This window comes from Saprolegnia parasitica, assembly GCF_000151545.1.
Source record: "Saprolegnia parasitica CBS 223.65 unplaced genomic scaffold supercont2.48, whole genome shotgun sequence".
NCBI lineage: Eukaryota > Oomycota > Saprolegniomycetes > Saprolegniales > Saprolegniaceae > Saprolegnia > Saprolegnia parasitica.
The window spans coordinates 229,140-242,660 of NW_012156442.1; the positions used below are offsets into that span (position 1 = coordinate 229,140).

Here is a 13,521-nt window from a genome sequence, read left to right on the forward strand (position 1 = left end):
CTCACTTCCGTCTGGATCCAAGGACGACGGTGTATATAAAGTTAGTAGATTAGTAGTTTAGTGTAGACAGAAACAGAGGGGCACGGCGACACAGAAAAAGGAGGTGGAGGTCGTTTACGCTTCGGCGACGGGTGGCGCCGGCCTTGTCCAGTGGGCGACCTCAGGGTGGAACACGGCCACGTCTTCCAAGAGCAGGTCCACAAGCGCGTCTTTCGTCAGCCTTTCGTCCGGAATGTCAAACTCAAAATCAAAAGGCGGCGACGCGTGAATGTCGGCGGGGTCGTAAAAGGCTTGCAAATACGGGTGTTGCAGCGCGTCGAGCACTGAGATGCGCTTCTCCGGGTTGAAGACCAGCATTTGCTTGAGAAGGTCGACCGCCTAACCGACCAAATTGAGCACCAAGTCGAGCAAAATCGAGAAAAATCTAAGTACCTCGGGGTTGGCGCTTGGAAATGCGTCGTCGAGCTTGGTCGCCTTGTAGATGGGCAGCTTGGTCAAGAAGCGGAGCGCCTTGGCGTTCTTGACAAACTCAATTTCTTCTTGCTTGGGCGTGCCCATAAACTTGATGATGAGCTTGAGCTGGTGGATGTAGTCGTTGCCTGGAAAGAGCGGCTCGCGTTGCATCATTTCCGCCAGAATGCACCCGACGGCCCTACTCGTCTTGCTTGCAACCGTGCACGTACGAAGGATCCACGTGCATACCACATGTCGACCGACTCGGTGTAGTTGAGGCAGTTGAGCATGATCTCGGGCGCACGATACCAGCGCGTGACCACATACTCGGTGAGCTCGGCGTTTTCGGGAAACCCGCCCCGGGCCAAGCCAAAATCACAAATCTACGACAATGATGCACATCAGAAACCAAATCGAGGCTGGTATCAAATGTACCTTGAGGTCGCAGTTGGAGTTGAGGAGGATGTTGGACGGCTTCATGTCACGATGAATGACACCTAATGTCAGCACATCTCAGCCTCCCAGATCTTATCGCTCGAAAAAATGAAGATCGACTGAAGCGTACCGGCCGAGTGGATGTGGTGCAAGGCGCAGAGGATCTGGTACAAAAAGTACTTGATGTGGTCGTCCGACATGGGCTGCATCGAGTAAATCACTTGGTGCAAGTCGGTCTCCATGAGCTCGGCAATGATGTACATGTCTTCAAACGCATCGCGGGACGGCGGCGCCGGCACGTCGAGCAACTTGGTGATGTTCTTGTGCGAAAAATGGCCCAAGAGCCGCGTCTCGCGCAGAATCCGCTTGGCGTCGACGAGGTCGTCAAAGATGCTTGCAATCTTCTTGATCGCGACGCTTGATCCATCCATGTGGTTCTTGGCAGCAATGACCGCACCGTACGCGCCCGTGCCAATGGGCTTGAGGAGCGAGTACTTAAGGTCGAGCGTGAAGAGCTGGCCGCTGGCGCTGAACGAGTGCACGTTGGCGCGGCTCAGGTACCCGTTGCGCGTGAGCCCTGGCGCGACGCGGGCCACTACAAGTCGTCCTCGCGTTCATGCCATGCGAAAGAAGGTGATCCTATGTACCGTTGCCTTTGGGCTTGAAGACGCGGTCGTGCATGACGGTCGGTGCGGGCGGCGACGTGATGGTCCGGACGTCTTCGACAGCCTCCGGGCTCTGCATCTCGGGCGTGTAGCCGGTCTCGTCGTCGTTGTCGCCATTGTTGTTGTTGTCGTCGTCGTCGTTGTCACTTTGGTTGGTCCCGTTGGCATCGCTGCTGCCGTCGTACGACTCGAGCTCGTGGTCCTTGGCCGCGCTGCTCGACCGCAGCTTGTGGTCGCTGCGACGATAATCGCTGTTGTTGTTGTTGTTGCAGCTGGACAATCGGTCGTCGAGGAGGTCGGCCTCGAGCGCATCCACGGTATCGTCGCCACGTGGTAGTGCATGCAACGACGCGGCCGGCGGTGGGATCGTGGCGCTGCGGATGACAACGGGCGTGCGCGCTTCGGTGGGCAGCGCGTGGGTCGCGACGTCGCGGCCGGCGCTCTGCATGGACGACGACGGCGTGCGCCCGACCTCAAAGATGGCCGTCTCGAGCGCGCCCAGCCATTGCTCGAGTGCGCGGGCTTCGCGCGTCGCGAGGCGCAGCGGGTGGTTGTAATGCGGGCGCAGCAGCTCCATGACGTACGGGCAGCGGGACTCGGCGCAATCGCTAATGTCACGTACGATGTCGTCTTTCGAGAGTAGGGTTTCGCTGAGCAGCGTCAAGTCGGTCGCACTCTTGTATTGACAGAGCGACCATGTGTCGGAGCGCAAGATAAAGTACGTGGGCTACAGCCATCATCATCAGCGACACGCAATGCTCTTCATGGTTCTACCTTGGTCGGGAAGTACTTGCTGTGCGAGAGCTTGGTCAAAGCCCCTTCCATGAGCACGACCTCGTCCGAGAAGTGCATGTTGCCCGGCTCGTCCTTCTTGAAGAGCCGCGCCAGCGTCGTCTTGTGGCGCGTCGCAAACATGCGCCGGCCACCGCTGTCCGAGATGCTGCTGCCATGGCTTGGGCGTCGCATGCTGCTGCTCGAGTCGTTACGATTCTAGTCGGAGCCTGCGCCGACCAGTCGACCGTCTTGGTTTCAGTATGCGCCCGGTATCTTGCGAGATCTTTCCACCTTTTTGGCCAATCGCATCGCGCGTGGCTGCAATTCGCCTAATCAGTACCGAATCTCCCCAATAGCTGGGACAAACGTCCCGCAGTGGCACGGCTGCGATCACCACCAAGGCGCGAAAAAAGCAGCGTGCCAGCCCATCACACTCTGGTGTGAATATCATTAGGGTGGTGCTGAGCTGTGGTGCTGTGCGATATACTTTTCTCAGGACGTCGCAGCACCATGCGTACGACGGCTGCCTGGCCGCTCGCTCCATGGAGCAAATTTTGACCGTCGTGCGAGGAGGCAAGGCCCAATGACGCCACGGACGATAGGACGACACAGCACGCACAGAGCGTACCACGCTGCAGGCTACATGAATGCGCGCTGGAGACAAATCAACCGCGCACGCTCCATGCAACCCGTGCGCGCGTTTTGCAAGCAACCGACTTCAACGTGAAACCACGTGGGACAAACCTGTTTTGCCCAACGGGAACATACTGCATCGGCGAATTCGTCCTCGGCATTGACCAATCACAGGCGCGGGGGCTTGTTATTCGATTTTTCACATCCGAACGTCAGCAGGTGGCGTTGCTAGGATGTGCTTGTTGGCTCCTCGAACCCGCGGGGCTCCTATCACATTTCGAGCAGACTACATTGAGAAGAGGAGCTAGCTGTAGCGTACCGCCCCAACGCACTAGACTATTACATATACTAATACATCAAAACGACGTCAGTACCGGTACTTGGAATGTCAACGGCGAGAAGCACGACAGGGTGGGACGGTTTTGCTTCGGCGAGAAGACGCGTGGCGATCGTGGCTGTACTGCAACGCATATGTTTTCGGCAGTTGCCACCCTGGTTCTCTCTGGTTCGACTGCGGGTCTTATTCTATAGCACTGAAGGCGTAGGGACGTCCTCGTGGCAGGGGGATACAAGTGCCACGTAGAACTCCTTGGTGGCGGCTCGCTCCCAGGCGCGCGAGATGCTACTATTGAAAGCAACGGCCGCGACGGCTGTTACTGCTTGAAGTTGACGCGGGTGCAGGAGATGCGCCAGATGGCGATCTTCGCGGTTCCTACTGGCTCGCGCCCGCGATCGAGGCCGATGACACGCGTCTGCCATTGTACATTTCGTGTGTCTTGGCAGAGGACCCGCTGCGAGACATCATCCTCTTGAACGTGCAGGCCAAGGTCCTTCGTGGCGTAGTCGTCCTCGGCGGCGTGGAGGACGTCGATCGATCTCGCGCCGTGCTGGAAATCGAAGCACGAGGAGTAGCCGTACTTGGCAGCAGCGCATGGACGAGTAGCCAACGCATTACGACACGCCGTGATGCAACGGCGTGTGGACACCGCGTTGGGTTGAGCAAGCGGCACCGTTCCGATCGAATACACAGAGGAGGCGCCTGCATGGACGCCACACTCGTACCTACTGTACCAGCTTGGCTCGGATCGTTGCGAGAGACTGTTGTGCTCGATACGCAGGCTGTCCATTCTGTTTTGAAACAGCATGTCGGAGGGAAACAGTGGCTTCGGGAACGTATGGGCGAGAAGCACAGACGCTACTCGCCTCGAGACCGTCCTCATATGGGGTGGACATGTACCTTTATCGATGGATTGCACCCAGTGCCCTTCTCGTCGACGCAACCTTACTACATTTTGTACACTTGCAACTTGGTGCGTGATGGCACCACGTCGCCGCGATACAGTGTAATGCGCCGAGACAGCGTCCAAAGCGATCTCCATGGTCGACGCGCCACGTGTCTCCAATCAGATCGCCATGTTCCGCGAAACGTTATCTTTTTGCCAGTTTCAAGTTTGAGTCGGAACTGGAATTGATGGCCAAGCGACCTCGCCAGCCAACCCGGCAACCTGAGCCAGACCGCTCAGTGCGTGTCGTCGACCAAGGACGTCCTCTCGCTCCTGCAGGCATTTGCACTTTCAACGCTCGCCGAGCAACTCGTGTTGACGTCTCTGTCCCTGGCCACGGATTTGAGTTTGAACCACTCGTGTGTCGAGATAAGGATCACATCAACGTACTCGCTGGCCTCGGCCAAGACCTTTGGGCTTGAACGCGTATCGGCTGTCGACAGTAGAGCCTTGGTGCCACCGATTCTTATCATACCGCCGCCACGCACATGGGCATAGATGACGCTTGCAACGGTGCGAGGCTTGCTTGATGTCGCTCTGGCGCAATACGCAGCTGTTCTTTGCCCACGAAATGACCGCATCGACACCGACAATGACTCGCCTTAACATTGGATCCATTCGCACTTCTACTGTTTCTCGAGCGCTGGACCTTGCGATCGATGGTCGACGTGCCATCGGCATCCTGCAATTACCAGCGAGCGCTCCGTGCACTCGGACGGCGATCGTCTTGGGCTTCCTACGTCGCCTTCAAAAGATTGTGCTGCAATTGGTCCGGTCCGTACACTGGGGCGACAAGTCCGTCGTTTGAACCGGTATCTTCGGCTGCCGTATGAATGGCCGCCGGCGTCCGTCGCGGTACCCTCCACGCAATGCGTCTTGAGGCATATCGAGTGCTCTTGGAAGCTCGCGCGTCTGCCTTCAAGTCACTTGTCGCCGCAAGCTCTTGACGACCGAGTCTCTTGGTTGGCTGCGACCACGCTCCATCTGCGTTGCCTCCGAGGCCATGGCAATATCGCTTTTGGATGGCCACCGTCCTGTAAAAGGGTCATTGGTATGGACAGTTTGCATCGAGGCGCTGGAGCCGGTGGCTCCATGTCGTACTAGAAGATATGGTGCGGAATGACACTTGCTGCAGGACAATCGCCTTGTGTTCGACGACAGTGCTCGCAGGTGCTGCCATGCGACCGCACCGAAAGCATTCAAACCACAACCTACGACGACCTATTACAACTGCAGCACAGAATCGTCCTCTGTTTTAGCGTGTTTTTACATGTATTTTCTTGACTTTCCGGCATATTTAGTGCAATTGCATTGTTGTCAAGCATGGAGTTCCTCGTGCCAGCGTTCCAAAGCCTCTGCGCGTCGGGCGTGCTGCAGCGTCAAGCACCCGACGAGACGTGCTTGGAGCGGCAGATCCGTCGCCTGCGTCTGCGTCTCGACACGGACAACGTGTTGCCGCTCGACGTGGTGCTGGAAAGTGCAAACATACGTCTCGAGGAGCTCGAGACCGAGATGCGCAAGCGCGCAACGCCTATCGAGTGGGTCATCACGGCCTACCGCCCAGCGACGACCGACACGCGCTCGAGCACGCTCGAACCATGCCCACGTGCGGAGCCAGCGCTGCGTCAGCCGACAGGGTCTGACGGGCCTGTTCGGTACCTGGTCGGCGACGCCGAAGACGCTGTGGCCTTTCGCGTCACGGTCCCTGCCGAGCCACCGCAGTTTGGCCCACCGCCCGAGCGTGTCCCACTGAAGTGGGCGACGGCCGTGGCCGCGTCGACGCCGAGCCCGCCGCCGTCGTTGAAGCCAAAAGCACCGGCGCAGCCCGCGACGCGCGTGGCGGCCCGGAAGATACATGGCACGGCTTCTACGACAGCGCCAAAGAGTGTCAAGTCCCGCAGCCTCGTCGCCAAGAAGGCCGCCAGCATCGGCCGGCGTCGGGCCGACCTCTGAAACCACACTGGTTCGACCTCTCACAACCTATAGTATCGTAGATCTTATAAGATCCCATCGGAGGATAATGACCACGTCGAGCCTTGCACTTTAAGAGCACGGCCAGTACCTCGCATGCTGGCGCTGCAACGCAAGCACGACAAGGAAGCTTGCTTCATGCACCGGGTCCCGCCGTCGTATCCGCCTTGGTAGCGGAATGCACCGCCTGTCCACGGTCCACGCTGTAGCAACGAATCGATAGGACCTTGGCAACGACGTCCGTGTACTTCATGGCATCTACATGCTCCGGTTCACATCGGCACGTCTATGGCTCCTGCGACGAAGTCACTGCATCGCCGCCAGCGCATCGAGCACGCACTCGGACGTGGCAGCCGGACAAATTAGCGTGCATTTTGACCAATCAGCGCCCGGATGGCCAATTGGGCCGTTCAGCCAATGGCATCGCGTGGGGGTTGCAGCCAACCATACAGCAACAGCTCGACCGACGATGGACGCGTTCCAGAGCCTCCAGCAAGGCGCTTCGTTCGACACGAAGCGCTTCAAGTCGGACATCAACCTCTTCAAGAGTATGTCGTCCTCCTGCTACGTCCCTAAGCGAACGATGTTCGTAGATGCCAAGAAGAGCGGCGCGATCGGCAATGGCGTCGCCAACACCAACATTGGCGAGCTCGACTTCTTTGGCTGCAACGCCGCGTACGTCTGCCTTGACATCACACTGTTCTTAGCGATATGTAGGCCTGCGCCGGCGCCCAAGAAGCCGCACCAGCGTGCGCGCACGTCTAGCATCGATGTGCCCAAGTGGGCCGGCGGTGGCGAGGCCGAGCCCAAGCGCAAGGAAGGCAGCAAGCAGCGCCGGAAGCGCAAGCTCAGCGAAGACGCACTCGCTGAAGAAAAGGTGGCGCAGGCCGACCGCCTCGCCGCGTCGCGCCTCCTGGCGCCGTCGACCAAGTCCAAGAAGACCAAGCCGGCCAAGCGCGCAGGTTGGATCGTTCCTGTGCATGGCTCGTCTCAAGTACGCGGCTGTGTCTAGCGCCATCGTCGTCGTCGTCCAGCGAGAGCAGCTCTGCCGAAGACGAGCAAGACGAGGATGACGACGAAGAGGCCAGCGACGACGATGATGAAGAGAATGTCAACGTCTTTGGCAACACGGTGACTGCCGATGAGAGCGCCGCGCCGCGCTCCAACCACGCGTATGTGCTTGGAGTCATTGAAGTGAGGATCGGGCTCATGCGTCTCGTACTTACTAGCGACGACATCAAGCAGCTCCGGAAGCGACTCAACATTTCGACGTGGGGCACCATGGTGCCAGACCCAATCGTCGAGTTTGCCGACATGGCCGGTGCCAGCAGTCTTCGGTCGACGCTCCTCGCCAACGTGGAGGCGTCGCAATACAAGAACCCGACGCCCATTCAGATGCAAGCGATTCCGGCGGTCCTGAAGCGCCGCGATGTGCTTGGTATTGCGCCGACGGGTCGGGTAAGACGGCTGCGTTTGCGATTCCGATGCTCTTGAACTTGGAGTGCCCGCGCCAGGACGTACGTCGCTTGTGGCATTGTCTATTGGTGTTAACTTTCAATGTGTAGCAAGGCATTCGGTCGGTCGTGCTCGTTCCGACGCGCGAACTCGCGGTGCAAATCCACGCCGAGTTTCAGCGCCTCAGTGCCGGGCGCAAATTTCACATTTCGCTGCTCTCCAAGGCCAGTGCGTCGACCATGGCATCGCATGCCAAGTACGTCAATGTTTCTGCATTTCTGCATTTTGAATTTTGAATTTTGCATTTTGGATGTTTGATACATGGACATTGAAAATGGTATGAAAATAGGAACTGCACGGTCAACTATGACGTGGTGATCGCGACGCCGCTGCGCCTCGTGCATCTCATTACCGAGAGCGCGTTGGCCCTCGACAAGTACGACACATTATTGGAGTTGAAAGGATTGAGATTCGGATTAGGGTGGACATGATCTGCTTGGACGAAGCCGACCGGCTTTTTGAGATGGGTTTCGTCGAGCAAATCGACGAGGTGTTTGCGGCGTGCACCAACCCGTCGCTCCAGCGGATGATGTTTTCCGCCACCATGCTCGAGGTATATATATTTTTTCATTTTTGCACCCAATATTTGTACATTATTCTGATTTCATGTTGTGAAAAATTAGGGTGTCGAAGAAATGGCCCAGAGCGTGCTCAAGGACCCGATCAAGGTCGCGATCGGTGTCAAGAACGCTGGCGCCAACACGATCAACCAGCGCCTTTTGTTTGTCGGCAAGGAAGAAGGCAAGCTCGTGGCCATGAAGCAGCTCATCCAAGAGGTATCCTTGGCACTCAAAAGCGACATTTTGATTTGTGGATTCCCAACATTTACGATTAGGGCTTGAAGCTCCCGGTGCTCATGTTTGTTCAAAACAAAGATCGTGCCAAGGAGCTCTTCCACGAGCTGGTCTACGACGGTATCAACGTTGGCGCGATCCACGCCGACCGTACCAAAGAACAGGTTTGGCTTATTTTAGTAAAAAGGCTATCGAGACGCATGCTTTTGTGTCTAGCGCGACAAGGTCATCAAGGACTTTCGAACGGGCTCGGTGTGGGTCCTCATCTGCACGGATCTCATGAGCCGCGGTATTGACTTCAAGGGTGTCAACATGGTCATCAACTATGATTTCCCTCAGGTACCACCGTCTTTCTCTATATTGTATAGTCGCATGTCTCATAACAATAATGTGCTAGAGTGCCGTGAGCTACATCCATCGCATTGGTCGTACGGGCCGCAATGGCCGCAAGGGCGAAGCCGTCACGTTCTTCACGGAAAGTGACATGGTACGATTTTGATATTGAGATTCGAATGTGGAGTTTTGAGATTCACTTGTGTAGATGTATTTGCGCACGATTGCCAACGTCATGAAGCTCTCTGGCTGCGACGTGCCCGATTGGATGCTCGCGATGAAGAAGGCGAGCGTCCGCCAGCGCAAGCAGCTGCTCAAGGCGCCGCCGCAGCGTCACCGCATCGAAACGGTCTCTGGCTACGATCTGAAAAAGGCGCACAAGCACAAGTACAACATTGTCTATCGCTTGCAGGACAGGTTTCAACAACATGACTAGGCTCATGAAGCAGCACACGGCCAAGAAGAAGACCAGCAGCGCGGACAACGATGCGAATGATGCATAGACCGTCATGGTCCCTTTACTCTTAAGCTTCTCTACACGATGCCACGCTGCATGTATCAACTTTGTTTCAAGTTGCATCGTCCGAGTGTGTTTACCCCTCGACACGGTGTTAAAGTGGCGGACGCCCTCGCTGCAGACAGCTCTATTTCATGACATCTCCACGAAGCACCATCGCCTCGATACATGGTGTCTTGACCGTTCGCCCCAACACAACGCCTGTTACTGATGGTCGGATCGGCGCATTCTGCCACGTGGCGCCAATCACATGGCGCGAAAGATTCGTTTTCATCCAATGGCATCGCGTTTGGCAGTTTCATTCGTCTGCCAGTTGGCATTTTGGCCGGATTGATCCAAATTGTATCATGCATCGTTCCACCTGAAGCGACGAACGTGTGAATCGTCCGAGTTTTGTGGCCGTCGTCCGACAGTCGGAGCTGCAGCGTCGACGCAAGCTGGACAATCCCTTGACGCACATGACGTCGGTTGTCTACCACCTCGGTCGTGACGCCAGCACGTGGCTTGCACTTCCAAGAGCTCTTTCTAGGACACTATTGCCTTAAAGATGAAAACAAACGGCGTTGACCGATGCGTGTACTCGAGCGCCATCACGATGGCGACCACACTCGAGGCCTCCACACTGCAGTGCAATGCAACGTCACGGGCTCTTGGCGCGATGATCGGTGGAGGTAGCGACCTAGCTGCAGCGGCTTGGTCCGCACCGTCTGGATCGAGTGCAATGCGATGGTCTCGAGGCATGGCGACTGCATGGCCCAATCGAGAAGAGGAAGACAAGTGTCGTCGTCGTCGTCGTCGAATACACAATCGATGAGTTCCAATACCCGGAGTTGGCGCGGACTCGATAGCCTTTTTGGGACCTGTTGGAGTCGACAAGAGCTCGCGAAGGGCACCAATTCGTAGCAAAAATGCAGAATGAACGCTCCGGTCGTATCGTTGTCTGTACAGAGGTAGAATTCGTAGCGTGCTGACGGATTGATCACGTTGGACTGAAATGCCTCGACTTTGACGTCCGCGCCCGTCATTCGTGATGCGGGGCAGATGCATGGCGGCGTCGACCAATCCTTGGATAACATCGTCGCGCACTTGAGCCCAAGGCTCGTAAGTGACAAGGTGGCAGCGATGGAACGTGCGAACCGCGTGTCGTCGACCGATCGAAAGTCGACAAGCTCCAAACGCTGTGCACGGCCCGAGGCGAGCCATGTTGCAAGGACTGCGAGCCAGCTTTCACAGAAGATGGCGCTTCCCTCCGCGCCAAAGAGCTCCATCTGTGTGACGAATGGCGCGGCGCAAGTGACCGCTGTGAGAAAAGCCAGCTCCGAGAGGTGCACCTCCATAGAGGCGGCCGAGGCCCGTACTGAAACGGATCATGCAAGCGAGCGCGTGGCCATCGAAGCTGTTTTTCAGTTGCAACCACGATGCGACTTCAATCGACTTGATTTGGTGGCCCCACTGGGCTGCAAACGCAAGAGTCGCATCGGCACCATGCTCGTCGGGGCTCGCGGGCCGCAGAACATGGACGAGCTTGGAGGGATCTTGGATCCGACTCGAGCGAAAGGCGGCCAGCGCAGTGAGCACGGTCGATGTGTACCGGCTATCAAAGTCTTCAATGCAGACCTGTGGCCTGAACACCAAGGGAGTCGACACAAGGAGCGTGTGAAGAGCTGACAACGGTGCATCAAGCGCATCTCGTGGAAGCGCCTGAAGCAGCGCGAGAACGCTCCCTTAGGGCAAGTACTGGGCAATATGGATCAAGATACCAGCGTAGCCGAGCGTACTCGGGCCCACGCATGCACGCTTTGCCATGTCGAGGCTGCGTGCCAAAGATAAATGTGCACATATATTCTGCATGGTGATTGGGTACTTTTATCGAAGCGATGCATTTTGATTGGCTTTACGTGGCAGTCCTGTCTTCTCGTGCCACTGCCAACCTATGATAGGTCGCCCATGTTTGTCATGCAAGTGCGTCCATGGGTGTAAAGTATAGACCAGTATATGTTATGCATCAATTCTCATTCCTCAGTTCGTTCAACCACCTCGAGCGACGTGCCACTAGTGAAGCTTTTGAATCGTCAGCGTCCGGTCGCTGCCATCCGACAGTTGAAGCTGCAGCGTCGACGCAAGGCATGCGATCTCGTCGCGCATCCCAATTCGGAGTTCGACCACCTCGATCGCAACACCAACGCACGTGAGAAGTGCGTCGAAGAGTACCTTGTAAGACGCAACGGTCATGGTCTCATCGCGCAGATGCAGTACAAACGGTGCAGACCGACGCGTGTCACAGAGCGCCATGGCGATGGCAAGTACATTTTTTTCTTCGACCGTGCAGCACTGAAGTGAGACGCGATGGACGCTGGACGCGATCCATCGACGCAGGTAGCGCCCACACTGCAACGGTTCGGTTCGCACCGTCTCGGTCGCGATGAGCGTGACGGTCTTGAGGCACGGTGACTGCGACGCCCACTCAAGAAGCGCCAGGCACGTGGCATCGTCCATGCCACAAGCCTCGAATTGAAGGACTGTGAGATGGCGCGGCGCCGGCGTCGAGTCCAATTGGTCAACCCAATCCATCACGCAGCCCGTGAGCGAGAGCTCGCGCAGGGCCACAAGACGCGGCAGCAGCTCAAGAAGACACGTGGACATTGGTATACCTTCGGCGGCCAGGTCGAGCACCTGCAGCGTCGAGAGGTTGACGCATTTCGTCAGGAACCCTTCAATGCCAGAGATTGTGTGGAGGCACAGTTTGGTCATATTGAGCAGTGGTGCGGCAACATTGGATAACGCTTGGAGAACGTTGTCGGCCTGCCAGAGCGTGAGGCTCGTGAGCGATGCGGCGGCGGCAATGCACCGCGCCAACTGAAGGTCGTCGGCCGATTCGAAAAAGAGAGTCCGAGGTTCTCTGCGCGGCCAGACGCGAGCCACGTTGTGATCGTCGAGAGCCAGCGCACACGCATGGATGTGTCTTTGCCGATCCCGAGGAGCTCCATGCGCGTGACATACTGCGCGGCAGCAGTGACTGCTTCGAGAACGGACGGATCGGACGGCTCACAAATATGCACTTCGTCGAGGCCGGTGCAGGGACGAAGAATGCGGGCGAGCGCACCGTTGTTGTTGCCCTGTTGGAAGTACGACATGTCGATGGACTTGATCTTGTGCCCCCACTTGGCCGCGAGCGCAATTGTCGCGCTCCCATCGGCGCCATATTCCTGGCTCCCGGCTCGCAGCACCTCGTCGAGCTTGGTCAAATCGTTGATGCGAATCGAGCGAAAGACCGGCAGCGCCGTGAGCACGGTCGAAGTGTACCGGCGATCAATTTCTTCAATGCAGACCTGCGGCCACTGGTCGGCTTTCAAGGCAGTCGGCAAGAGCGTCCGGAGTGCAGCCAACGGCGCATCGAGCGCATGACGTGGCAGCGCCTGCAGCAGCGCGAAGACATCGTTGATCGAGGACAAGCACTGGACGATGTGGAGAAGGATGTCAGCATCGACGACCGAGATTGGCGCCACGCAAGCTCGCTTGGACATGAACGCGCAAGCGTTTCTGCGTTGATAAAAGTTGAAACGAGCTTTAACACCAGTCCTCTTCGCAGAGTCGATCCCAAGCCAACAATGGGCCAGAAGCGGAAAAGCCGTTTTTTCCGTTCATTTCCTTGTGGCTTTCGAAAGCAACAATGAAATGAAGGGAAATCGGTCGACATGGAAATCGTAACTTTTGCCAACTACACACTTCACAAGTATGTAGATGGAGAACGCTGCAACAAGAGGGGCTATCGGTACATGGGTTCTTGACTACTATAAATCTCGCAGTCAAACCGTGGCGGGGCTCGTTTCGATGGACTGCCGGGCTACGTCGTTCGCTGTCGTGTTCTACCATGGCAGGGGTACTACCTGTGTCGCGTTCTATCATGGCAGGCCCCTGCCATGATACCGGTAGAACGCCCAGGACATGGATTCGGAGGCGCATTTAATCGGACCTAAAGTCCCTCTAAAATGCGTTTCATGAGTTCGAACTTAATAACGGAAATGCAAAAAAGACGCGCTGCAATTCGCTTGCAGCTTCGTGGCGAGAAACCAACGACCAACATTCTGGAAGCGCCAAATAGGGGCACGAGGATGAGACTGGCGTGGTTGCACGACGGGAGGTACCCT

The 13,521-nt window shown here is 56.9% G+C and overlaps 4 protein-coding genes across 4 annotated transcripts; 2 read left to right on the forward strand and 2 right to left on the reverse strand.

Moving 5' to 3' along the window:
* Window positions 1-29: 29 nt before the first annotated feature.
* On the reverse strand, window positions 30-2,576 carry SPRG_09780 (CMGC/MAPK protein kinase). Its single transcript, XM_012348929.1, has 7 exons — window positions 2,328-2,576; window positions 1,536-2,280; window positions 1,019-1,483; window positions 889-950; window positions 703-836; window positions 433-652; window positions 30-378 (listed from the first exon to the last, which is right to left on the reverse strand). The coding sequence occupies exons 1-7, from the start codon at window positions 2,517-2,519 to the stop codon at window positions 115-117; spliced, it is 2,082 nt and encodes a 693-aa protein (XP_012204319.1). The 5' UTR covers window positions 2,520-2,576; the 3' UTR covers window positions 30-114.
* Window positions 2,577-5,566: 2,990 nt separating this feature from the next.
* SPRG_09781 (hypothetical protein) lies at window positions 5,567-6,196 on the forward strand (the record flags this gene model as incomplete). The annotated part of the gene is made up of 1 exon (XM_012348930.1): window positions 5,567-6,196. The coding sequence occupies one exon, from the start codon at window positions 5,567-5,569 to the stop codon at window positions 6,194-6,196; it is 630 nt and encodes a 209-aa protein (XP_012204320.1).
* A 487-nt stretch (window positions 6,197-6,683) lies between these two features.
* On the forward strand, window positions 6,684-9,359 carry SPRG_09782 (hypothetical protein; the record flags this gene model as incomplete). The annotated part of the gene is made up of 15 exons (XM_012348931.1): window positions 6,684-6,762; window positions 6,808-6,889; window positions 6,932-7,176; window positions 7,227-7,386; window positions 7,444-7,627; window positions 7,678-7,731; window positions 7,780-7,925; window positions 8,019-8,105; window positions 8,150-8,282; window positions 8,353-8,505; window positions 8,565-8,687; window positions 8,740-8,862; window positions 8,921-9,010; window positions 9,065-9,243; window positions 9,293-9,359. 15 exons carry the CDS (start codon window positions 6,684-6,686, stop codon window positions 9,357-9,359), a joined length of 1,905 nt encoding a protein of 634 aa, XP_012204321.1.
* A 1,985-nt stretch (window positions 9,360-11,344) lies between these two features.
* On the reverse strand, window positions 11,345-12,897 carry SPRG_09783 (hypothetical protein; the record flags this gene model as incomplete). Its single annotated transcript, XM_012348932.1, has 2 exons — window positions 11,345-12,272; window positions 12,296-12,897. The coding sequence occupies 2 exons, from the start codon at window positions 12,895-12,897 to the stop codon at window positions 11,426-11,428; spliced, it is 1,449 nt and encodes a 482-aa protein (XP_012204322.1). The 3' UTR covers window positions 11,345-11,425.
* Window positions 12,898-13,521: the final 624 nt, after the last annotated feature.

What these genes read in the sequence shown, in the direction of transcription:
- SPRG_09780 (XM_012348929.1), bottom strand. Translation starts at nt 2,519, where the DNA reads ATGCGACGCCCAAGCCATGGCAGCAGCATCTCGGACAGCGGTGGCCGG. An exon ending in ACTCCAACTGCGACCTCAAG is followed by an intron (nt 837 to 888) that starts GTACATTTGATA and finishes TCATTGTCGTAG; the next exon opens with ATTTGTGATTTTGGCTTGGC. An exon ending in ACCGAGTCGGTCGACATGTG is followed by an intron (nt 653 to 702) that starts GTATGCACGTGG and finishes CAAGACGAGTAG; the next exon opens with GGCCGTCGGGTGCATTCTGG.